Source organism: Hyla sarda, chromosome 1 (genome assembly GCF_029499605.1).
Source record: "Hyla sarda isolate aHylSar1 chromosome 1, aHylSar1.hap1, whole genome shotgun sequence".
In the NCBI taxonomy this organism is placed as follows: Eukaryota; Metazoa; Chordata; class Amphibia; order Anura; family Hylidae; genus Hyla; species Hyla sarda.
In genome coordinates, this window is record NC_079189.1 from 237,309,809 (window position 1) to 237,337,164 (window position 27,356).

Consider the following 27,356-nt stretch of genomic DNA (forward strand, 5'->3'; position numbering starts at 1 on the left):
TCTAGGTGACTACCCGCTTGAGTACTATGATAATGTCAGAGCAGGGATGGTGGCGACGCTTAATGACCTGGCTACTAACCTGTCGGTTGGACTCTTTTGGTTGCATTATATGTAGTTTATTCAGAGATATACTAAGTTATTATTATACAGTATATCACCGAGTAGGGCTATACTGAATATATTGAATATAGCTACCATTATTGCTCTCTAGTAATCCTGAGTATTACAGTTTGCATTACCATATATTTCTGATACTATTCATATGTTTGCAACCCCCCCCCCCTCCTCAGTATGTCCCCTGAGGAAGTGCACCTGCATAGAAACGCGTTAGAATTGGGGGCTTTTATTTATTATGATTATGGGAGCATATGTCTGAGTTGTGACCTGTTGTATACATAGCTTTGGTACCGGTATCTGGCAGGCAACTTTTTTACTGGTAAGCTTTTCTTTTGGGATAAACGTTTGTGTGTTATTGGGTGGATTTTTATTGTAATTATTAAAAGTTAAGTTTTAATACGGCACCTCAGTCCCTTGGACAATTACTTTGCTTGTGTTTAACCCCTTAAGGACTCTTTTTTTTCCGTTTTTCCGGGTTTTTTTGCGCTTTAGCTTTTTCCTCCTTATCTTTTAAAAATCATAACCCTATCAATTTTGCACCTACAGACCCATATGATGGCTTATTTTTTTGCGCCACAAATTCTACTTTGTAATGACATCAGTCATTTTGCCCAAAAAATCTATGGAGAAACCCAAAAAATATTTGTGGGAATAATTAGAAAAAACTAAAACGGCCATTTTGTAAGTTTGGGGGGGCTTTTCTTTCTACGCAGTGCATTTTTCGGTAAAAATGACGCCATATCTTTATTTTGTAGGTCTATACGAATAAAATGATACCCTACGTATATAAGTTTGATTTTGTTTTACTTCTGGAAAAAAATCATAACTACATGCACGAAAATGTATACGTTTAAAAATGTCCTCTTCTGACCCCTATAACTTTTTTACTTTTCCGCATACAGGGATGTATGAGGGCTCATTTTTTTATTTGAAATTTTTTTCGATACCATTTTTGTTTTGATCGGACTTTTGGATCGCTTTTTATTCACTTTTTGTGGTATAATAAATGACCAAAAACACACTATTTTTTACGCGGACACCATTGACTTTGTGGTTTAATTAACTATATATATTTATAGTTCGGACATTTACACACGCGGTGATACCACATATGTTTATATTTATTTTTATTTACATTTTTTTTTTTATTGGGAAAAGGGGTGATTCAAACTTTTATTAGGGAAGGGGTCACATCACATTTATTAACTATTTTTTTATACTTTTTTTTGCACTGTTATAGCCTCAATAGGGGACTAAAACATGCAATAGTCTGATTGTAGACACTGATCAATGCTATGCATTGCATTGATCAGTGTTATTGGCGCTCCTGCCTGGATCTCAGGCACATAGCAGTAAATCGATGATTCAGCAGTGAAACAAGGAGGCAGATAGGGACCTTTCTTGTGTCCTAACAGCTGATCGGGACACTGTGGTGAAACTGCGGTGGTCCCGATCAGCCCGACTGAGCTGCCGGAAATGTTTTTTTTATTTTTTACTTCAGACGCAGCGATCAACTTTGATAGCTGCATCTGAAGGGTTAATACCGGGCATCACCACGATCGGTGATGTCCGGTATTAACTATGGGTCCTGGCTACCATAAGCTGCTATGACCGACCCGATATAACACGGGGTCACACGGTTATATCGCGGGAGCTTGAAGAATGGCCTTAGGGCCCCTTCAGACACTTGGACCTTAGTGTAGCCGCTACCTATGCACTGCTTTAGCAAGGACTCTGGTATTAGGGAACTGTCAGTTGTATTACGTTAATAGAATTACTTATTGAATGAAATGCAAGTAACAGGTTGACTGCATATTTAGCTTTAATCAATGAGAATATATCTGGGCAAAGCACAATTATGCAAAATGCAAGCACAGAAATCTAAGTAACAGGAGGAGGCAATCTGAGCATTGAACGGAGAAGCTGGCACAGCATGAAGCTTGCATGAGGTGAATAAAGAGAAATTAACACAGATGCCGCAGTGCTATCCCCAAGTTCTTTTTCTATATTGAAGGCCTCTTGCTCTGAAAGTTCCGAATCATTAAATCCACACTTGGCACATAATAGAGAATACTGCATAACACAATCTAAATTATAATGCATATACTAAAATAATTTATTACTAATGGATGCATACAGTTATGGCCGTAAATGTTGGCACCCCTGAAATTTTTCAAGATAATGAAGTATTTATCACAGAAAAGAATTGCAGTAACACATGTTTTGCTATACACATGTTTATTCCCTTTGTGTGTATTGGAACTTAACTAAAAAAGGGAGGAAAAAAAAGCAAATTGGACATAATGTCACAACAAACTATAAAAATGGGCTGCACAAAATTATTGGCACCCTTAACTTAATATTTGGAATAAAACCTTTGGAAAAATTACCGGAAATCAGTCGCTTCCTATAACCATCAATAAGCTTCTTACACCTCCCAGCCGGAATGTTGGACCACTCTTCCTTTGCAAACTGCTCCAGGTCTCTCTTATTGGAAGGGCACTTTTCCCAACAGCAATTTTAAGATCTCTCCACGGGTGTTCAATGGGATTTTGATCTGGATTCATTGCTGGTCACTTTAGAACTCTCCAGCACTTTTTTGCCATCCATTTCTGGATGCTTTTTGACATATGTTTGGGGTCATTGTCCTGCTGGAAGACCCAAGATTTCAGATGCAAACCCAGCTTTCTGACACTGGGCTGTACAGTGCGACCCAAAATCTGTTGGTAATCCTCAGATTTCATGGTGCCTTGCACACATTCAAGGCACCCAGTGCCAGAGGCAGCAAAACAACCCCAAAACTTAATTGAACCTCCACCATATTTCACTGTAGGTACTGTGTTCTTTTCTTTGTAGGGCTCATTCCATTTTCGGTAAACAGTAGAATGATGTGCTTTGCCAAAAATCTTGGTCTCATCTGTCCACAAGATGTCTTCCAAGAAGGATTTTGGCTTACTCAAGTTAATTTTAGCAAAATGTGGCTTTTTTTTATGTCTCTGTGTCAGCAGTGGGGTCCTCCTGGGTCTCCTGCCATAGTGTTTCATTTCATTTAAATGTCGACGGATAGTTCGCGCTGACAATGATGCTCAATGAGCCTGCAGAACAGCTTGAAAATCTTTGGAACTTGTTTGGGGCTGCTTATCCACCATCCGGACTATCCTGTATTGACACCTTTCATCAATTTTCCTCTTTCGTCCACGTCCAGGGAGATTAGCTACAGTTCCATGGGTTGCAAACTTCTTGATAATGTTGTGTACTGTGGACAAAGAAAAATCTAGATCTCTGGAGATGGACTTGTAACCTTGAGATAGTTGATATTTTTCAACAATTTTGGTTCTCAAGTCCTCAGACAGTTCTATCCTCCTCTTTCTGTTGTCCATGCTTAGTGTGGCACACACAGACACACAATGGAAAGACTAAGTGAATTTCTCTCCTTTTTACCTGCTTTCAGGTGTGATTTTTATATTGCCCACACCTGTTACTTGCCCCATGTGAGTTTAAAGGAGCATCACATGCTTGAAACAATCTTATTTTTCCACAATTTTTAAAGGGGGCCAATAATTTTGAATAACTTTGAAATTGATGGCCATGACTGCAGAACACTATATTGTGCACTCCTCTTGGCCATTGCTTATGGTTGTGTGTGGTTTCAATGTTATATTTCACATTCTTAGTTTAACTCTTTGAATATCTACAAATGAAAATGTTGCTTTCTGAAATGTTTACGGCCATTACCCTAACTTGTGCTTGGTGAATGTTAAACACGGTATATACTGTGATATAATTTACTCATTTGTGGTCGTCACAATGAACCTCCTCCCCCCACTACTGAACATAATAAGATGATCCTTGTTCCATGAAGACGCTTATTTACATCCTTCATTTAGTGGCAGGATTAGGTAGGTTCCTGTACAGTTAAAAAACTGTTTCTTATTATTTGAATTATTAAATACAACACCTACTTTAACCCCTTAACGACGCAGGACATTTATATTTACGTCCTGCGCCGGCTCCCGCGATATGAAGCGGGATTGCGCCACGATCCCGCATCACATCGCGTCGGTCCCGGCGCTCATCAACGGCCGGGACCCGCGGCTAATACCACACATCGCCGATCGCGGCGATGTGCGGTATTAACCCTTTAGAAGCGGCGGTGAAAGCTGACCGCCGCTTCTAAAGTGAAAGTGACCCGGCTGCTCAGTCGGGCGGTTCGGGACCGCCGCGGTGAAATCGCGGCGTCCCGAACAGCTTGCAGGACACCGGGAGGGCCCTTACCTACCTCCTCGGTGTCCGATCGGCGAATGACTGCTCCGTGCATGAGATCCAGACAGGAGCAGTCAAGCGCCGATAACACTGATCACAGGCGTGTTAATACACGCCTGTGATCTGTGTAGAAGATCAGTGTGTGCAGTGTTACAGGTCCCTATGGGACCTATAACACTGCAAAAAAAAGTAAAAAAAAAAGTGTTAATAAAGGTCATTTAACCCCTTCCCTAATAAAAGTTTGAATCACCCCCCTTTTCCCATAAAAAACAGTGTAAAAAAAAATAAACAAACATATGTGGTATCGCCGCGTGCGTAAATGTACAAACTATAAAAATATATAATTAATTAAACCGCACGGTCAATGGCGTACGCGCTTAGTCCAAAAAAACGCATTTTTGGTCACTTTTTATACCATTAAAAAATGAATAAAAAGTGATCAAAAAGTCCGATCAAAACAAAAATCATACCGATAAAAACTTCAGATCACGGCGCAAAAAATGAGTCCTCATACCGCCCTGTACGTGGAAAAATAAAAAGTTATAGGGGTCAGAAGATGACATTTTTAAACGTATAAATTTTCCTGCATGTAGTTATGATTTTTTCCAGAAGTGCGACAAAATCAAACCTATATAAGTAGGGTATCATTTTAACCGTATGGACCTACAGAATAATGATAAGGTGTAATTTTTACCGAAATATGCACTGCGTAGAAACAGAAGCCCCCAAAAGTTACAAAATGGCGTTTTTTCTTCGATTTTGTCGCACAATGATTTTTTTTCCCGTTTCGCCATGCATTTTTGGGTAAAATGACTAATGTCACTGCAAAGTAGAATTGGCGACGCAAAAAATAAGCCATAATATGGATTTTTAGGTGGAAAATTGAAAGGGTTATGATTTTTAAAAGGTAAGTCCTTAAGAGGTTAATAACTTTATCCTCCCATGTGAAAGCCGCTGTTTTAAAGATTTGGGAAACTATGGCATCAATGATCATGCAATTACAGCAGAAAAATATTTAGGTACTCTTATGGTGTGCAGCCTCACATCCCTCCACCCCATTCCTGGCAACCCATTTTGTTATGTAGCCTCTTCTCATTTCCTGAACGTCTCATTACATTGATGGTACAACTGTTTTAACCATTGCTTTATTTAAAAAACAATGTCACTAGAAGCCATTGGGTTGCTTGTGTGCTTTCCTCTCAGTTCCATTAGGGTTTCTCTTTCCTGGGAAAAAAAATGGAAGCATCTACATATAAGAAATAAACAACATTATTTCAGATATTTTCCTTTCAATTAAAAAAAATATATTGAATTCTAAATTGAAAAGCATTGAACTGCAGCACTTCCAAATGATTTCACAGTGAAAGAAAAGTTCTAATCTTTTTTAAATGGACCTGCGTTGCACACCAAGTGCTGAGCTTTTACAATAACACATTTGAGAGTTAAGATAACCTTACTTATATTCTACCTGGTGTGGTGTAAAACACATGCTGATAGAATTTATTGTGCAGTTTCCTACTCTGTATTGGCGCCACTTTATCATTGTTTTTCCTCGTTGGCGCTTTTCTAGTAAGGTAAAATAAATTGATTTCTGCAGAGTGAAGAACATGCTTAACATATTCATGGTACAAGACAAATTTCTCCTCTAGGAAAAGATGAAATAATAAATAAAAATAGATTTTTTCTGTTGTAGCATGTCTATCCAACTTGTGGAATACATACTGAAGAGCAATGAAATCAATTGATGTCTAGGACAGCCAGTACATTTGCATAAGCATTACTGTTAATGGCAGTTTAAGAAGTGTTTTGACAGTGTTCACAATAAATATTAAAGTGCAATATGCAAGGCTGTCTTCCCACTATAATCAGGAGTGATGGGAGCTAGCATAGAGATTGTGTATCAGGGATAGTGAATAGAATGCATGGGTGTTACCTTTAACTGTGAAAGAGATTCACCTTACATATCATTGTGGTGACTGATAAAACAATCTAGATCTTTATTACAGTCATGGCCGTAAATGTTGGCACCCCTGAAATTTTTCTAGAAAATGAAGTATTTCTCACAGAAAAGGATTGCAGTAACACATGTTTTGCTATACACATGTTTATTCCCTTTGTGTGTATAGGAACTAACCCAAAAAGGGAGGAATAAAAGCAAATTGGACATAATGTCACCAAACTCCAAAAATGGTCTGGACAAAATTATTGGCACCCGTAACTTAATATTTGGTTGCACACCCTTTTTAAAAAATGCTTTGTTTTGTTGCCATCCATTTCTTGGTGCTTTTTGAAGTATGTTTGGGGTCATTGTACTGCTGGAAGACCCAAGATCTCGGCAGCAAACCCAGCTTTCTGACACTGCGCTGTACCCAAAATCCAAACCCAAAATCCATTGGCAATCCTCAGATATCATGATGCCTTGCACACATTCAAGGCACCCAGTGCCAGAGGCAGCAAAACAACCCCAAAACATAATTGAACCTCCACCATATTTCACTGTTAATACTTTGTTCTTTTCTTTGTAGGCCTCATTCCGTTTTCGGTAAGCAGTAGAATGATGTGCTTTACCAAAAAGCTCTATCTTGGTCTCACCTGTCCACTAGACGTTTTCCCAGAAGGATTTTGGCTTACTCAAGTTCATTTTGGCAAAATGTAGTCTTGGTCTTTTTATGTCTCTGTGTCAACAGTGGGGTCCTCCTTTGTCTCCTGCCATAGCGTTTCATTTCATTTAAATGCCGACAGATAGTTCGCGCTGACACTGATCCTCCCTGAGCCTGCAGGACAGCTTGAATATCTCTGGAACTTGTTTGGGGCTGCTTATCCACCCTCCGTACTATCCTGCGTTGACACCTTTCATCAATTTTCCTCTTTCGTCCACACCCAGGGAGATTAGCTACAGGGCCATGGGTGGCAAACTTCTTAATAATGTTATACACTGTGGACAAAGACAAATCTAGATCTCTGGAGATGGACTTGTAACCTTGAGATTGTATATATGTTTTCACAATTTTGGTTCTCAAGTCCTCAGACAGTGCTCTTCTCCTCTTTCTGTTGTCCATGCTTAGTGTGGCACACAGACACACAATGCAAAGACTAAGTGAACTTCTCTCCTTTTTATCTGCTTTCAGTTGTGATTTTTATATTCCCCACACCTGTTACTTGCCCCAGGTGAGTTTAAAGGAGCATCACAAGCTCAATTGAATTTTGAAAGGGTGCCAATAATTTTGTCCACACCATTTTTGGAGTTTGGTTTGACATTATGTCCAATTAGCTTTTTTTCCTAAATTTTTTGGTTTAGTTCCAATACACACAAAGGCATGTGCATAGCAAAAAATGTGTTACTGCACTCCTTTTCTGTGAGAAATACTTAATTTTCTAGAATGATTTCAGGGGTGCCAACATTTACATTATTAGCATACATTTAATTCACAGATGTTCCCTAGTGTGCACATTGGCAATTTGTTGGAAATTTGGCTTCAGTTTTAAAAATTCATATTTTATAGTATTGGAAGATAAAATAAGCGCAATGGTAATGGAAGTCATGGCATTTACACAGCCTTCACGCCAACAGTTGCTTAATTTTGGGATAAGTATGTATTAAAAGAAAAAAAAAAGACAGAAACAAATAGCTGAAGGGATTTCCATGATCAGAAGAAAAATATGCTTCCATCCAAGAGCTGTGTTTGATACTACACAGTCATACTTGTATGTGGTGATTTGTTGCAGCCGTTCATTCATTTGTCTACAGTCCTGGGAGTCAACTTTCTCCCCCCGCACTAACCAGCGGTACTGGCTGGTAGTGTGGGGGACGCTGATCTGTTTGATGCTTACCGTGACCAGATCCGCCGCGCCGTTCGGCCCTAATCTTCTATTTTCGGGATATGCTAATGAGGTGCTAACTGGCACCTGCCTGGCTAACTGGCACTCTGACGTCAGCGCCGCCAACCGCAGCGCCGCCCAGCTCATCAATATACCTCCCCTCTCTCTTCATTACAGAGCGGAGAGGCGGAGGAAGGGGAGGAATATTGATGAGCTGGTTGGCTCGGCGGTCGGCGGCGGTGACGTCAGAGTGCCAGTTAGCCCGGCCGGTGCCAGTTAGCAACTCATTAGCATATCCCAAAAATAGAAGATTAGGGCCAAATGGCGGGGTGGATCCGGGCACGGTAAGCATCAAATCTGATCAGCTTCCCCCGCACTACCAGCCAGTACTGCTGGTTTGTGCGGGGGGGGGGGGCTGGAGAAAGCTGACAGTTTTCCTTTAAATCTTTCTTTTTGAACTGTCAGTGGGGTATATCAAAGGAAAAATGGATACATTAAAAGGTACATGAGTTGTCAAAAAAACTCTTGACATGTTTCAGAACATGAATGTTCAGACCCTAACTGATCACTTGAATGAGCTGCAATAGATGTATGCTGTATCTTCTCCCGGCTTGGTGTCTGTGTGAGCAAGACTGTCTCATACACTTATTTTATAAGGCTGTCTTGGTCGCAAGACTTTTTCTGGCTCGTTGTAGCAATCTGTCATGGTCTGAACACTCAGACTTTCACCAATCAAAAATGTTAACGTATACATAGTACGTCTCAAAAGTTTTTTTTTTATTTTTTATTCTTTGTTCCTTGAATTGCTGAGAGGGGTGATATTCATAGAGAATAATTTTACCATAAATATATTTCCTGCTTCAAAAAGGAAAAAATTTTAGATGGATGGATGGGTGGATAGATCGGTAGAGAGAGATACAAGAGATTAGATAGACAGAAAGGTGGATGAATGAATATACATGAGCTAAATAGGTAATGGGAGCATTTATTAAAGGATTGGAAAGAACAGATTTACTCCATCTATTATGAGTATAAAAACACATATCAGGGAATCGCCAATATTTGCATGCATATTTTTTATGCATATTATTTATACAGTAAATTTGGAGATCATTTGTTCATTTTTTTTTTTATTGCATTTACCAGGTAAGGATGCTCCTTCCGCCTTGTAGAGTCAGAATAACATATAACGGCATAAAACATATTTTTCTAGAGAATTGAAATGTCAGCTTTCTTTTTTCATTCCTGCATATGCCACAAGTTCATAACATAATATAAAAAGGCCTTTATATAATCCATAGTAGACCAGGATCACTGCAGTGTTGTAGTGCGCAGAATCACATTCCAGGAAAAGTCAATGAGGCGTAATCTGCATAGAATGTGTGATATTACAGAAAGCTTGCAGCAGACTGGAAGAATTCTTTTTCCTGTCAGATGATGGTTCTAATGAATGTGCCCTCCATAATGATATGTGTGTAGCATAGCTGCGAAACGCTAGTGCCTCATGTTAGGCTTGACACATTTCCATTGAAGAAGAAAAAAAACATATTCTGCAATGTAGCTTTAGCTGAAGTTGAAATGTAATGGCTGGTGCAGTGACTTGTTTAGGCTTCTCCTACATGAATTCAGTTTGACCTACTTTTCAAATACAGTATTTGCATTATTGCCTTTAATCTAAAGTATTATATTCTTAATTTTCAGACCTAAGTTGTTTCCATAAAGTAGGCTCAGTTTAACATGTGTACATATAGTGATATATACATATGTTATATATTTAAGAATGACCCACTTTGACTTGCTAATATTGTCTATAAAGATGAGTGAAGTTACAGTGATTTGATTTGTCACGAACCTCGTCTCGGCAGTTGCTGAGTTTAGCCTGCATAAATGAGTTCAGCTTTCAGGTGCTCCGGTGGGCTGGAAAAGGTGGATAGAGTCCTAGGAGAGGGTCTCCAGCCCACCGGAGCACCTGAAAGCTGAACTCATTTATGCAGGCTAAAGTCAGCAACCACCGAGCAGTGAGGTTCGTGACGAATCACTGTACTCCGCTCATCTCTAATGGTCTATATACTGTGTATGCTCATCAGCCCTAACATTAAAACCACAGACAGGTGAATAGCATTGATTATCAGTGTAGGATATATTAGGCAAGTGAGCTGTTATTTCTCAAAATTGACATTTTGCGAGCAGTTAAAATGGACAGATAATATCAGGGACTGTGACAAGGGCTTAATTGTGATGTTAGACGACTGGGTCAGAAAATCTCCATAAGGTTAAGTTCCCACTTGTTTTTTTTTTCTGGCAGTTTTTGAGACAAAGTCAGAAGTGGATCCATAAGGGAGGAGAAGTGTAAGTCCTTCCTTTATATGTCCTATTCCTTTTGAATACATTTCTGTCTTTGGCTCAAAAACTGCAGTGGCAGATTACCAAAAACTGCCAGAAAAAAACCAAGTGGAAACTTAGCCTCACAGCAGGCCATGAGGGAAGTTTCTGATATACAATACCTACCAAAGGTGGTCCAAGGAAGTTCAGCTGGTAAACTAAGGGTATGTTCATATGCCTGCAGTGTCCACACGGAAAATCTCTTATAGACGGTAGTGCATTCCATGCACATTCCACAGAAAGAATGGACAGGTTAATTCTTTCTGCGGACATGGAAATCCCGCCTGTACACAGTGCAGCAGAATCCCATTCAAAACAACTGCACTCTGCTGCTGTGGAATTCCGCATGAAAAATCTGGACCTGTGAACATGGCTTTAGGTTCATTGATGCTGGCCATGACAGAATGGTGTCAATGGATCACAGTTTCTTTTGGATGGGGCTGTGTAGCCACAGACAAGGGAGGGTGCCTGTGCCTGACCTCTGTCACTGCAGATAGCCCCATGCTTTGGTCATGTAACCATCTGAAATGGACCATGAAGTAACAGAAGTAGGTGCGACCTGTTTCTGTTTTTTACTTGTGAGTTGGAGAAGAGATGGCACTGGGATGCACTATGGGAAGTAGATCAGCCACTGAAGGTAGTTAGGTGCTCTGTGCAATGTTATGCTGGGAACCCTTGGCATGTGCATACCACCTACCTAAAAACGGACAAGAGGCTAAATACAGCAGTGTTATTTCCAGTGGCCTCTTAGCAACATACTGTGCCCTGCCACAGTGCAAAAATGATAGGCCTCCAAATTCCTTAGAACTTCTGATCAAGGATCTTTGGGATGTTCGCCAAGATCTGTTGCTGGTATCTTTGTGCCAGATACTACAAGACACCATCAGAGGTCTTACGCAGCTCACTTCTCAACTTTGCTTTTTTCCAGCATGAGGGGGAACAACACAGTATTAGGTGATTGTAATGTTACGTGTAATCACTGTACTCATTATGCAATGTATAGTCATTTCTATAGATTTACTAAGTTACAATGTTTTCTCTTTGTAGGCTCTGTACAACTCTATTAAGAATGAAAAACTAGAATGGGCTGCGTAAGTATCATATATTTATTATTAAAGCTTAACATCCCTAAACATTTATGTTTAATTATAGTATACTGTATTCAATGAGGACAAATTTAGGTGTATTGGCTCCTTCGAATGAAGAACCTACCTTTCTGGTTGCATTTGCAGTGGTATAGCTACAACAATTTCCCCTTTTGTCATATGTCCTGAAATAAGTAATTGTTTTGTCAACTGTGTTTTGTTTTGTCAATTGTATTCATTATGTTTTATTCAATTCTTCTTAAAGGGGAAACAGTTATATAGTTGTTTACCAAAAGTAATTGGGATGCTGTGGATGAGCTTCAGAAAGGATTAAATAGATTAGTACACTGCATGGCGTTTGTCATTAATCTACTTACACATGCTGTGATGCTCAAGGTTCAGGTTGATTTTTAGAAAGGAGTCTGGAAGTTAGGAGGGATTTTTCTTTCTGCCTTTTCACCATATAATGAGGAATTATAAAGGATATCCTTCACTTTTTTGTCCTATAATTACCCAATTCTCAATTACAGGATCATATGATATGACGCCTGTCTGTCAGGGCTTTCCCTGGAGTTGTATAAACATATACATACAGTGGATGACATAAGGAACCTTGAGTTATATCGTTGATATATTTGTTCTTTTTTCAAAACATTTTTGGGGAGATAATTCAAAACTGTATCATTCTTAGATAGTGTAACCTTAGACAGTTACTTGCACAGTTTAAAAATCTGGTACATTAAAGTCTGTCTAGTGTTGGCAGCATCTGCTGATTGACTTCCTTTTACACCAATATATATGTGCTATAAAATGGGGCATTTCAATTAAGTCACTGCTTCTTTTCAGTAAGCCGCAGCCCATTGTCATGCATGGCGTAAACATGTCTAAAACTTGCTGAAAATATAAGCCTTTTTTTGAGGGGTGCAAACTGGACCACATTTTTGCCACATACGCTTTTCATCATTTCCGCCTTTCTCAATAATTTAGTAACTGGTACTCATCTACCCTCTAGGATTGTATTCTAGGATTTATTTTAAATTAGATTTTTAGTCTTATAGGAATTCTTAGTTAATGGTATCACTGGACAGCAACAAATTAGCTTTTTGGACACTTTTGTGTGTATCTATCTTATAGTTTTTTTTTATCTTCCTATCACAAACATCACCTTTTAAATTATCCTATTGTGTACCAATTCTTTAAAATCTTATGTTTTTGCATTTTTATGATATTCAAAGTCTATTTATATTTAACACATGACTGCTTAGCTTTTTCAACTATTTGTAGTTGGCATCTTGGCTTTGATAATAAATGGCACTTATTACAATAGGAGACTTTCAGGTTAGAGGTTCTACTGGAACAGTTCTATTCTTTTTACAACTTATATGTGGTGTGAAAATGCTGGGGGACTGTATCTAACACCTTTCTTTTACTTGAGACACAAATGTTCACTCCAGTAAATGGCTCAAAGTGTACTCTGGTCAAATGTGGCCAGTGAATTACTTCTTATGTGCACTTAAAGAACAATATCCACTGCAAGGTGGGGTGGGATAAGGGTTTTCAGTCAACCACTGTTTCTGTGAATATGCTGCTCAAATGCTGTGTAGGTGGTCACTGTAATAATAATATACAATCACTGTCATTCCTGATAGCTGAATTGTGGGTGGATGATGGTAAAATTCTACTGTTCAAAATGTGCATTATATTCAATCTTAAGTCTTGGCAGATCAACAGCAAAATAGTCAGAAAACTCAAAGTGGTATTGGTTCAATATAAAGCATCCAAAATGCAAGCACTACATAAAAGGGTGCCTATATTGCTGCACGAGGAAGGACTTCCAGTGGGAATATGACCACCAGCATTATTATTCACTCTTGGAATTTTGGTAAAAAAAAACATGCATAGAACAGATTTGTGACACAATTATTACAAACCCCTTTGAACAAAATGTACAAAGTGTATACAAGGGGAAGTGACTGACTTTATTTTTGACATCCTCATCACTGGGGGCTGATCTGGACAGCACAAGGCCCAACAAACAGTCAGTGTATTTTGTTATAACACTTGTTACACTCATAGAAATGTTCACAAAGGATGAACACAGGGAGAATGGAAAATCTGCAGCGTTTTATGGTAGTAACAAAGTGGATGGGATTTGTAGTATTATTGGCCTTGATTTATCAAAATATGTGAGGGAAAAACTGGACATATTTTTTCCATAATAACCAATCAGGGCCATTGTTCAAACACTGCAATTTTTTTTTAGATTTATATAAATTGACTTGTGGTGCATATTTTAGATCCACAGCATGTGAAATTGTGCTGCAGAAACACTGTAGATTAAGGGTATGTTCACACCAGTGGATTTACTTGCGAACTCCTTGTGTTTTTCCTGCTTCAAATTTAAATGGGGGTAGGCTCTCTGCGGACTGTCCATAACAGATTTTCGGCAGTGGAATTTCCACTGCGTAAAATCTGCTGCAGACCCCATTGAAGTCAAGAGCCTGCCCCCATTCAAACTCGCAGCGAGAAACACACTCCAGGTTCACAGGTATTCTGCTTTTGTTAACGTACCCTTAGGCTGGAAGTCCTAGCCTTTGGCCACTTGCATACTATGGAATTTCCACCTGGAGACATTCCAGGTGGAGATTCCTGATGCACTGTGCACACTGCAGAACTTATAATGCAGAAATTCCAATTCTGGACTCTTCGGAAAACATGAACATGTTCATGCTGTCGGTGTAATTCAGCCCCACAAATGCATTGTCCGCTTTCATAGCCCTGATTCATTTTGGTGGAGCCTGCTGGACACGGAATCTCCTCTGGGCGGAAATTTTGTAGTGTGCAAGCATCCTTACAGTGGATTTTCCCTATTGACTTCAGTCCACAACAAAATCTACACATATATTTTTCTTCTTCGTAGTTAGCAAAATCTCCATCAAGAACCACAGCAACAAATCTAAAACAAAAAGTTCCACAAATGATAAACTGAACATAATTTTCTCTACAATTTTATTAAACGTCACAAAATATAAAACTTTCATGTGATGTGCATTTAATAGCTCTATAAGTATAATACTATTAATGAAGCTATTGTGTTTTTTATTGGTGAGCACTAGCGGAATTGCTTCACCTTCACCAGCAAAACAGAAAATGTAACTTAAATTCGTACTGAAATTGGTTCCCCAAACGGTTAAATCAGAAAGGCAGAATGAGCTGCATGGCAAGGAGCTGCAGTACCATTGGCAGTACCATTTTCAGAGGGCAGAGCATGTTCAGCTGTTGAATTTAGGTTGCACTGTGTGGCCAGTTTATATACAGAGGGTGTGGGATGTGGCATTTTTCAGAGAGGACAGGGTGTGGCAGTAATATATTCAGTGGATACAGTGTGGCTGTATTATAGTCAGAGGGTGCATTGTGGGGCTTTTCTTATTATAAAGTAGTGTTTCCCAAACAAGGAGCCTCCAGCTGTTGCACAACGACATACTCCAGCCTGCCCAGACATCCTTTGACTGCCTGGGAATGCTGGGAGTTGTAGTTTTGCAACAGATGGAGGCTCCCTATTTTGGAAATGCTGTTATAGAGGATTTCAATGACTTTATTATGGAATTGTAGTCATATACACTATGAAAGCATATTCTTGGTTCAAGAAAAAGAAATAAAGGCACCATACAATTTGCTATATAGTGTCTGCAGCTGTATTATATGCAGTATTTTTGTGCTTCTTTTCTGGCTCATCCTGCTGTTCTCACATCCCATGTTGCTGATGTTATGTCACCGCTTTAATGGCGTAAGCTGAGTAGCTTAGTTTATTAACCTAGTGCAGTGTTCGGCATATGATTGATAGTGTGGTGTTCTGTACATTAGGGAAGTTTGCAGAGAAACGCTCATGTAATGTACATGACATCTTTGATGTTTCTATGATGAATGAAAAAGCATGGTTACCTAACTGCGCCTAGAGCAGGGCCTAGGAGGGCACGTTAATAAAATAAGGTAATTGAAAATTAGTTAACTGTTTATTATGATAACAAAAACAATGGTAAAATAAGAGTCAGAATAGCCATTTAAATCATTATCATTGTGATTTTTACTGTAATTTTTTGTACATTATTATGGGGGCTGCCATCTTGCCCCAACTGTTTTAAAGATAGATTGCTATACAGAAAGCCCCATGCATATAGGCACAATAGACAGGAACTGTCCCATTGATACAAATGGGAATAATTACTGGGCGTGTTCTGAGACCTTCTTAGGGGTCATTCCACAGGGAAGGGGGAGCCTCAGCTGTGAATATCACATACTGTAAATGCATGATCTACTGCTGCTCTGTTTATCATTTGTGGAACTTTTTGTTTTGGATTTGTTGCTCTGGCTCTTGATGGAGATTATGCTAACTACGAAGAAGAAAAATATATGTGTAGATTTTGTTATGGAATGAAGTCAATAGGGAAAATCCACAGTAAGGATGCTTTCACACTACAAAATTTCCGCCCAGAGGAGATTCCGTGTCCAGCAGGCTCCACCAAAATGAATCAGGGCCATGAACGCGGACATGTGCCCAATGCATTTGTGGGGCGGAATTACACCGACAGCATGAACATGTTCATGTTTTCCGTAGAGTCCAGAATTGGAATTTCTGCTGTAGAAATTCTGCAGTGTACACAGTGCATCAGGAATCTGCATCTATCTACTGGTATCACCTTTCACTGTCTATGATAAGGAGAAGACTGCTCTACAGAACAGGAAGTCTCAGCTTAATATTAGACTAGACTGAAATCCGAAAGATTTTAGTATTGTTTTATAATTTGAAGAGTACCTGTCATCAAATCATATTTTCTAAACTAATTCAGATTATATTCCCTAACTACTTCTTACACCCCTCTTGCCCTTAAAAAAAAGTTTCCAAGCTTTAACAAGCTCTCTATCATACCTTTCCCCTTGCTCGGATTGTGTAAGCTACCTGCAAGAGAAAGTGGGTGTTCCTTAGCAGGTGCAATGTCACTAAAGCCTGAGAGATCTGTCTTGCCATGCCGTGCATGCACTTCCTGAGTTTGGTCTCCTGCCTGGTCAGGAGGAGACCAAACTAACTGTTTGAATTTTGCAGGGAACAGAACAGAGCCACCTAGTGTCTGTTTTTTTTTTATCATATTAAAAACATATAAAGGTTAAGAATTTTAACAGCAAGTAAAAATCAAAGTGTTATAATTACATAAGGAATAATATATTATACGTTTAGTTTGGTGACAGGTACTCTTAAAAATAGCAAAATGGGAAATTAAAAAAAAATACCAATTTTTATTTTTATTTTAAATGTGTAACGTTAAAACTTGGTTTAAACAGTAGGTTACCTTCTGATGCCACATTCCATTTAAATCAGTATACGTTCTATAATTTATCTGAATGAAAATCTGCTAATCAAAATACATAGTTAAATGGGCACTGTCATTAAAAAAATTTTTGCTATTGCACTCGATATGGTAAATAAAATATCTTAGAAATGTACTTAGTTTTTTTTTTTTAAATGAAGTTTTCTATGTTTTATTTGTGTTTAAAAAAGCTGCCACTAGGGGTCTCCCTACTTGTCCAGAGCACATTCTCTCCCCCCCCCCCCCCCCCCATCTCTGGCACAGACTTTAGACTCCTGCTGGCCTGGCAGAAGTCCAAAATCAGAAAATGCTGAGGGGTGTGTGTGCAGCCTTATCCAATCAGAGCTCATCTCACAAACTGAACTGCTCTGGGTTGTGTGTGGCAGAGTGAGGGAGGAATTTATCCTCTGTATGGCTTCAGATAATGTCACACCTGCTGGGGAATGCCCCTTCTCAGTCTGTGAATCTGATTGAGCAGAAAATACAGAGCAATATCAAGGTCGAAAACTAAAAAATAAAGGCAGGGGGTGGTTTATCATGATGGGGGCAGTGAACTGGGAGGATTATAAAATTTAATGAGATCATGAGAGGTACTCTTAACAAAAAAAATAAAAAAAATACTGGTATTGATCACATTAGGGGATTGGATGACCTCAGTAATAAACCACAGGGATGGAAGGAATTCGGAATGCTCATGTGCAGTTTATTTGTGGTCTGTATTCTGTAAATTTGATGGTGACAGAGACTGTCTATTGTAGTTTAAGCAGAATGCATTGCCAATAACAGTGTAAATATTCCATTGAGTGCATGTTCAGAAGCATTAGTACTTTATGGCCCATACATAGAACATCACTCATTCATATTTTCCACCCAGAGTGGAGATTGGCCGGATGGTGGCAGCCAATCACCGCTCTCAGCGGGAAATATGAAGTTATGTTCTCTTCATATCACTGGCCGGAGTATAGAGCAGAGATGCAAGCGCTGTATGGAGCCGCTCCACATCTCTGCAATAGAAAGAACTATCACAGCGGATGTCAGGAGTGATACCCGCTGTGATCTGTCCTTAACTGCAGGTACTACTACTCTCATCACGGAGCACACTCTGCTCCATGTTGGGAGCTGTAGTACCTGCAGTTAAGGAAAGATCACAGCGGATGTCACTCCTGACACCCACTGTGATCCTCCTGTATAATATATAGATGCGGCCGGCCACTCTTCTCTGGTCCCCTGCACTGACGTATATATGCACCTATTCATATTTCCCACAGAGAGTTGTGATTGGCTGGAACCATCCGGCCGATCACAGCTCTCTGCGGGAAATATGAACGTCAGTGCAGGGGACCATAGAAGAGCGGCCGGCGCATCTATAAATTATACAGGAGGATCGCAACGGACCTGGGGCGATCCATCAATTAGTACAGGTACTACTACTCCCAACAGTGTTGTCCATGCTGGGAGTAGTAGTACTACCTAAAAAATAAAGAATAAAAAGTGAAAAACACACACACACTACATTTTTATTATTGTTGGATATAGATTAATGCCCTGCTCGCCCACATAAATTTAAATAAAAACTTTTTTCATCACTACTGTATTTCTTTTAGAATTTTGTTTTAATGGTACCCTACGAAATATTATTAAAAAAGGTATCTCCATCACTTTTTTGGATTTTCGAAGTCCAAAGTTAAAACCCACATGGCGTTTTTCTTGCCATTTCTTTTTCTCCCATAGACTTCTATGTGAGAAAAACACCACGATTTCAGGGAAAAAAAACGCCAGTGGCTCAACATGCTGCGATTTAGCAAAACCTTCAAGAAGCTGAAAAGCGCCAAAAAAGAGTGAAAAAACCGCCAAACTGAAAAACGGCAAGTGAAAAAATATTTCGCGATTTTTCATAGATTTACAGCTAACATCTGGCCACAGTGTTTTTTGGCTGAAAAAAACGCATGCAGCAGAATTGGCGTTTTTCTTGGCGTTTCCCCCCCCCCCCCAAAAAAAAGTAGAAACTTAGAGGTCTGTTTGCATTTGAGGCCTCTATGGCATATCAGTAGCTGACGGTTACATACATTCAGAGGAAAATACAAAAAAGAAACACCCACATGTGGCACCATTACAGAAAGTACCCACCCTGAGGAATGGGTATAGGGGTAAAGAGGACATTTTGAATGCACGGGTGTTTCCTAAATTTATTCTCCAGGAATGGATGAATGGTAGCTTTTGAAAATTGCAATTTTCAACCTATGCTGTGCCACATCTTTCTGGGAACAACTAACATGTGACTCCGAATTGCCGCCTGGAAATACGACAGAGCTCATGACTCTTTGCATTTTAGTCCGATGTTTCTTTTTTTTTTTTTTAAATCAGATATTTTTATTAAAAATTTTACAATTTTAACAACAAATACCCATACATCATCAAACACCCAGATCCACCCACCACCCCAACAGTCCCACCCCCACCCCAGAGACATACACCCCAACCCTTTGTCCACCAAACGACTACAAAAAGAACAACAAAGAAGCCGTCCATTAGTAGAAAGCACCGCGATAAAAAGACGTATGACAATATATGAACCCCAAATCGATTCTGTAGGAGGCCATGCGGACATAATCGGAAACATAAAGGAGAGACAGCACGGACATATAGCAGGTCACTGAACACGAGGCACCACTCAAGCGGAGCAATAGCTCCCATTCCACTCCATCCTCACAGCCATCCAGTCAGAGGAGATACCCTATTAATGATTATCAGATTGTCCATCAAAAGCATTCAACCACGGTCCCCAAACCACCTGGAATTTACGATTAGCTTTCCTTTTCTCATATATACCCTTTTCCAAATGCACAATGAGCGACAGCCGGACAGTTAAATCCACAATGGAGGGGGGACTTGCTCTAATCCAGTATTGGGCAATTAACTTCCTTACCTGGTACAACACTCGTAACATCCCAATCTCAACACCAGAGGGTTCAGAATCTCACCCAATAAGCCACAGAATACACACCCTAGGGGTTAAAGATAAAGTAATTCCATACACCCTATGAATTAGGAGTAGCACCTCTCTCCAATAAGAGACCAGGTGGGGACAGTCCCACATCATATGTATTAAATGAGCATTTAATTGACCGCACCTAGGGCATGCAGAGTCAGATCTTATACCTATCCTATGGAGGATACAGATAGAACTGAGACAAGCAATTTGTCTCAGAGAGAGACAAATAAGGAGTTAGGGCTAAAAGGGTAGACCAGTCATCATCAGACAAGGGACCCAAATCAGTTTCCCATTTTCCTCGCACCAACAGAGGGAAACCATCATGATAGGAGCCCAGTAGCTCCCGGTATAACCAGGAGATGACACCCGCCGACTCCCTCTTATTAACCACCGACTCCAGAACTGCGTTTGACCGGATCTCCAGCGAGCCAGACCTACCCTGCACCTCAAAGACATGTCGGATCTGCAAATATTTAAAAAAGGAGGAGCGAGGCAGTTCAAACTCAGCCTGAAGGTGCCCAAACAATTTAACTACCCCCTCAGTACACAGTTGATTAAGAGCATGCAGCCCTTTCGACTCCCAAAACACAGCATCATGGAAGGTGAAAAATTCCTGCAGCCCTGGGTTATGCCATAGAGGAGTAAACTTGGTGCAACCCGCTAAGCCCAGAATACTTTTGGCCTATCCCCATAATTTTCAGAGTAATCTAGTGGTAGGAGAGTCATCTGGAGGCCTAGTAAGTGCTCCAATTTCGAGAATGTGCAATGGGATCCTCCCAACATGTTTGGCCATAAATAGCTTACCCACTGGACCAGTAGTAGCTGTTCCCGCCCATTTTCTAATTTGATGTAATTGGGAAGCAAGGTAGTATATCCACAGGTTAGGAAGTGCCAGCCCACCAGAGGACTTACTCCTCTGCAAAGTTTCTAACCTTATCCTGGCCGGCTTCCCCCCCCCCCCCAAACAAGCTGCCGACATAGTCGCTGTATTCTGTGAAAATAGACCATCGCAATCCATACCGAGGAGTTTTGTAGAGCATATAAAAGCTGAGACATTAACACCATCTTCACTAAATTGGTACGCCCAACAACCGACAGGGGCAGCTTAGTCCAGACTGCAACCTTTCGTGCACTCTTATCAAGAAGAGGAATCAGTTTACACTGCAGATAGTCATGTACCGAGGGAGTCACCTGGATCCCCAAATACTTAAAGTGAGTAACAACCTGGATGTTGGACTCAGTTAACAGAGGGATAGGAGGCAACGGATCAAGTGGCATTAGTACCGACTTATCCCAGTTGATCAACAGACCGGAATAGGAACCAAAGTCTGAGATCAACTTCATAATTGGTGCCAGTGAGTGAGCAGTATCTCCCAGAAACAGCAGCATAACGTCCGCATAGAGTGCCACCCTCTCCTCCATTAAATCATACCGGAAGCCTACAACATCCACCGAGGACCTAATTAAACCCGCACCCGCAACAGCTGTGGCAATAAAATACCTTGAAATTTTTTTATAAACCTCGCTAGGGAAGCCATCAGGGCCCGGAGATTTTTCATTTGCAGAGTCTTTTAGAGCTGCCTCCAACTCTGCCAGAGTGAGGGGTGAGTCCAGCTCGCCTCTCTGATCTGGAGATAGAGACGGGAGCGAAACACCCCTTAAATAATCAACTAGTTCAGAGGAGGTACACACGGTCTTAGAAGAGTAAGTATCGTTATAAAACTCCAGCATCACCCTCCATCATCCGTCACCTCCGGTCCCCCAGAATCTCGAAGACATCCTATATAAGCCACCCCCTGCTGGGCCCTAGCTATGGAAGCAAGCAACTTGCCCGTGCCCTCCTCACTCTCAAAGTAACATTGTTTCACGAAGAAGCGCTTATGTTCAGCAGTTTCCTCGATAAATTGTTTATAACCTGATTGAGCTTGAACCCATTCACTTTGTAAGGCATCAGTAGGGGTCCGAATATACGTACTTTCCGCCAAAACCACCGTTTGCCTCAACCGTTCTCCCCTATCTCTGGTCATGTTCTTATGAGTACTAATGTCCCTAACGAAGAGACGACGCAGGAACGCCTTGAGGGAGTCCCACACCACAGAGGCCGAAGCCGATCCAGCATTTATAGAAATAAAGTCACGCAGCTCAGCAGTCACTATTTCTGAAGTAGATAGTAATTGCAGCCAGAACGGGTTCAGCCTCCACAGCAAGCGACCCCCCCCCCCAGACCAATCTACCACCTGAATCCTAAGACGGAGAGGAGAGTGGTCCGATAAACCCCTAGCCATGTACTCCACCTCGCGCACCATACTAGCCATACTTGAGTTCCCGATAGCTAGATCAATTCTAGAGAGTGTCCTGTGAGAAGCAGAAAAACAAGAGTACTGTCTCCCAGATGGATTGCGATGGCGCCACAGATCTACCAAACCCACCTCCCCCAAGATCTGTGCCAGACCCATGGGCCTGGACAGAGGAGAAGCCTGCACCCCCCAAAATTTTTCTAAAGAAGCATCCAGAAATTGATTGAAATCCCCACAAATTAGTACCGGAGCAGCCGGAAGCCCAGAGATAATGGACAATATACGTTGTATAATAGACCCATGGTAAGGGGGGGGGGGGGACGGACATAGACACCAACTATAATTAACATTCGGCGAGACCTCTCACAAAGTATACAAACAAAGCGGCCCTCTGTGTCAATTGAGGTAGATAATGCTTTAAAGGGGATCGCTCTATGAATCAGGATACTCACTCCTCTAGCATGAGAGGAGAAAGTAGAGTGGAACGAGTGCCCCACCCACGCCCTCTGCAGCACAGAGGTGGTCTCATCAGTTAAATGGGTCTCCATAAGACAGAGTATTGCAGGTTGTAGATGTCTCGCCGAATTAAACACAGCAAATCTTTTAGAGGAATCACCAAGGCCCTGCACATTCCAACTCAGCTTATTAAAACTCGCCATACCAAGCAATGATCCAGAGGAAACCGTCGCAATCTAGTGGACATCCATAAGCAATGAAGCACACAGCTAAACACATTGAGGACGGCCTAAGAACAGAAGCACAGACAGAGTACAATCTGGTGGACAAATCACATACCAAACAAGAAACAAAACACCAACTCACATGCCAGAATCGCCGCATCATATGGCACCCAGGGGCACTGAAGCACACATGCCAGACAATGCTTAGGAGGACATGTATAAAGAGAACTGAAAAGACAGAAGACATTGCAGGTGGGATCAGCATACACCCAAACAACTCAGAGAGAAAGACGTACACTGTAGCGAGCATACTCCCGAAATTGGCATCGTATAAACCGATCCCATATCAGGAACATACAGTACAATGACAGACATATCAGTTATGACATAGAAACTTGCGCAGCATGAAAATGAACATTTTGTCAACATAGGCCTCGGAGGACTCCCTGGAGGTAGGGGCCTAGTAGGGACCCTGTGAGCCCTCTCCACTGCAAATAAGGGAGTAAGATTAGATTCTCCAAATAAGTCCTTCAGCCATTTCTCCACAAACTCAGTAGAGTTCTGCCCCTCCACTTTTTCAGGCATTCCTATAATCTGCACATTATTCCAATGGAGCCTGTTTTCCATGTCATCCGCCTTAGCTTGAAGAGAAGCAATGGCCTGTCCATGACTTACAGAGTCTCTGACCAAGGGGACAACCGCATCCTCAACATCACTAATGCGACCTTCCGCAGATGAAATACGATCATTAACTTTTTGTAGGTCATGCCGGATTAGAGAAACATCCGTTTGTACAGTCCCAACCTGAGAAGTCAAACGGGAGTGAGTCAGGTTACAGCATTGTATTTCAGCAAACACAGCCGCCAGGGTGGCTTCAGCAGAGGGTCCAGGTGGCACAGGACCAGCAGCTCCAGCCAGCTCAGGTGAAGTAGGAGGGAAAAGAACTTGAGATGCAGCAGTGGACGAGTGCAGTATAGTCCCATAATCTGCCAGGGGATCAGGTGGAGGAAGCACAGGGGCCATTGGCAATCGCTTCGGTCTGTGGTCTGGAGAATCCGGGGAAGAGGGTCTCAGGGCAAACCTCTCCAGTCTTGCCGCCACCTCCTGCTGCATAGTGGAAGTATTGCGCTGTGAAGAGGAGGGTCCGGACCCAGACTGTGAAGGGCACACACCCTCCTTATTACCGTTTCTACGGACCATAGGACTGCTAAGATGGTAAGTCCAGGATAGCAGGGGTTACCAGCCAGATGTACAGGAATGGTCACTCTTAGTGGAGGAGCAGAGATAGCACACAATCTAGCAGGGGTTAACAGCCAAATGCACAAAAACGGACCCCCGTACAGACACAGGTGAAGGGTAGAGACAGTACACAGTCCAGCAGAGGTAACAGCCAGATGCACAAAAAGGGATTCCCTTGGGCAAATACAGTTGGAGGCAGTCCAGCAGGGGTTAACAGCCAGATGCACAATAATGATCCTCTGTGTAAATGCAGTTGGAGGGCAGAGGTATCACATAGTCCAGTAGGGGTTAACAGCCAGACGCACAATAATGATCCCCTGTGTAAATCCAAATTGGAGGGCAGAGGCAGTACACAGTCCAGCAGAGGTTAACAGCCAGATGCACAATAATTATCACCCGTATAAATGTAGTTGGAGGGCAGGGGTAGCACACAGTCCAGCAGGGGTTAACAGCCAGAAGCACAATAATGATCCTCCGGGCAGGCACAGTATGAGAGACAGTACACAGTCCAGCAAGGGTTAAGAGGATTGTTGAAAAAAGCAGAGACTATGCACAGTCCAGCACAGGGGCACAGGTGGGTAACGAAGAGGCACGCCGTATGAATATATCAGAGGGGATATGAGGGCTGGGGAGTGTACCTTACAGCATGCCATTCAGAGTAAGTCCACTGTGCGGTGGTATGTTGCGCATTCCTCACCTACCCACCGGTATCCACGTGGGCCGAGGCGCCTGATCTCCACACTTGCGCAGCGCTCGACCCCGAGGGGAGCACAGCGGTACGGGCCGGCATACACAGTCCTTCCCACCACTCCGGTGCACGTTCCGGGAGGACACAGCAGGAGGAGGCGGTTGCCGCGAGGTAGGCGTCGGGAACAGTGGTTGCACAGTGAAGCTCCCGTAGGCCGTGAAATCCCTCCAAGATGCCGCCCAGGCTGAGAAGGTAAGGGCCCTGCCACCGGCACCCAGATGAATCCCCGGAGTCTTCAGCAGCCCTCCGAGTGGGAGGAGAGCTGCGCACCCCGCCAGGCTATCCACGAGAAGGCTGGAAACAGGTTAGTCCAGTAGTCAATGCACACCATGGGAGAGGCCCGCAGAGTCGCCCGCCGAGGGTCCAGGGAGGCCCGAAGAAGGCAGCAGCACTGGAAAGAGACCCCTCAAAATGCTCCAACAGGTACAGGGGGCACAATGAGGGCAGTTAGGCAGCGCTAAAGGACAGGATGGCAGGGATAAGTGAAGGATTATGTCAGGATAGCGGGAGCTCGCCAGGCACACGTCCTCTCAGTTAGCCATCCAAGCCACGCCCTCTCAGTTAGCCATCCAAGCCACGCCCCCAGTCCGATGTTTCTTACAGACCTAACGGTTACATACATTCAGAGGAAAATACAAGAAAGGAACACCCCACATGTGAGCCTGTTACAAACAATACACCCCCTAGGCAAGGTGTATAGGGGTGAAGTAGACATTTGTAACAGACGGGTGTTCCCTAAATTTATTTTCCAGGAATGGATGAAGTGTACTATGGGAGGGGGGGGGGGTGGGGGATGGATGAAAATTGCAATTTTAATACTGATATGCCAATTCCCAGAATGATCACCCAGAGAATAGCCGAAAGTAAAAATAATGCGCGCCCCAAACCCTATGCTCTGAATCATCATTCTGGGAATGTGAAGTGTGTGGCCATCCCTAACCTGTTACCTCAAATGTGCACCCTGCTCAGGTGGGGAGAAAGCGCTGCACATCTGAAGAAACTGCAAAACCCCAATGCTGTTGACTCTGTGTCCCATGACCCATTTTTTATTTGGGAGGGGGAAAGATATTTGTAACGGACCGTTTCAGCATAAAAGGGGTTAAAATCCGTTTAGGCGATATGCCCCTTTCTGAGAGACAGGCACAGCTACTGCAGAACACCTAACTCCCGAACTGCATACAAGGGAATAAGGTAGCACTCCAAACTCCCGAACTGGATACAAAATAGCACTCCAAACTGGAACCTCACGAATAGCTGCTAGCAGACGAACAGGAAAAGCTCCTAAGCGGCTTACACTCCTGGCAGTCAGTCCCTATCAGCATACAGTGAATCCCCCCAAGAACGAGACAAGGCTCTGTGTTGAGGGTCAAGCAGTGGTCGGACTTTAATGGGGCTGCCTGCCCGGTATTTATGCAGGTCTCCACCAGGTGGACACTCCCCTAGGGGACCTGATGGAAGACTGTAGAACATAGTGGACAGTAGCCAATCGCAGTGGATTCAACATAAGCCCTTCACGCTTTACCCATACCTCCCTCCTCTCTATACCTCAGACAACTGGGAAGAAATCCAATTATTTTCCAGGACGAAGAAATCCAATTATCTCCCAGGGATAGAGGCAGACTCCATTGAGCACATGGTTGCAAAAAGACAAAACTACACAATGCCACAATTACTACATAAAACATATACATGCAACATATCCCCAGATAGCTTAGGTCTGAGCGCACATTATCAAATGGTGCTCAGACCACACACATATAGTTCAATTGCCATGGAGCTAAAGTCTTTCCCATAGTCTTTCATTATATGAATGGGCTCCATGGCATAGCTATCTGGGGTATCACCGCTCACACAGGGAAAGTACCGAATGACCCCACTGTATTTAAAGGCCAGAATGAGTGACATACACTCTGGTATGGCTGAATACTGTTTTTAAAGGGCCCAATCTCCCAGGGCCATAGTCCAAAGGCAGCAGGTGGGCAACCCTGGTCTCGTCACAATATTATCGGGGGGGAGGGGGGTGTTTTGGTTTTAAACTTTGGAAGACAATGTACTCTGGACTGGTACATTGGAGTAAAATTCTGGGGAATTAAAATTAGGGAAAAGGATTAAACATTTTGTGCTACATGGAAGTGTGATACTCACTGAAGCAGTTTTTAATGCAGAGGCCCGGATGATCCAGGTTTTCATGGGAAAAGGTACGGGACTCGCCCCAGGGGATAGGAGCATGTAGGGGATGGGGCAGAAGGCCTCTTTGATTCTTCCTGACTTTCCCACAAGCGACCATGAATCTGGTGGCGAGGGATGTGAAGAGAGGGATACTAGTATAAAAGTTATCCACGTAAAGGTGGTAACCTTTAACTAGCAATGG

At 42.1% G+C, this 27,356-nt stretch overlaps 1 protein-coding gene across 8 annotated transcripts in view; it reads left to right on the forward strand.

The window, feature by feature from the left end:
- PSD3 (pleckstrin and Sec7 domain containing 3) overlaps positions 1-27,356 on the forward strand; it is a 574,055-nt gene that overhangs the window by 439,293 nt on the left and 107,406 nt on the right. For all 8 annotated transcript variants that reach the window (XM_056569232.1, XM_056569241.1, XM_056569238.1 and 5 more), the window contains one exon: positions 11,629-11,672. In XM_056569232.1, coding sequence (XP_056425207.1) covers positions 11,629-11,672 — 44 coding nt within the window. The remainder of the gene's footprint in view (positions 1-11,628; positions 11,673-27,356) is intronic.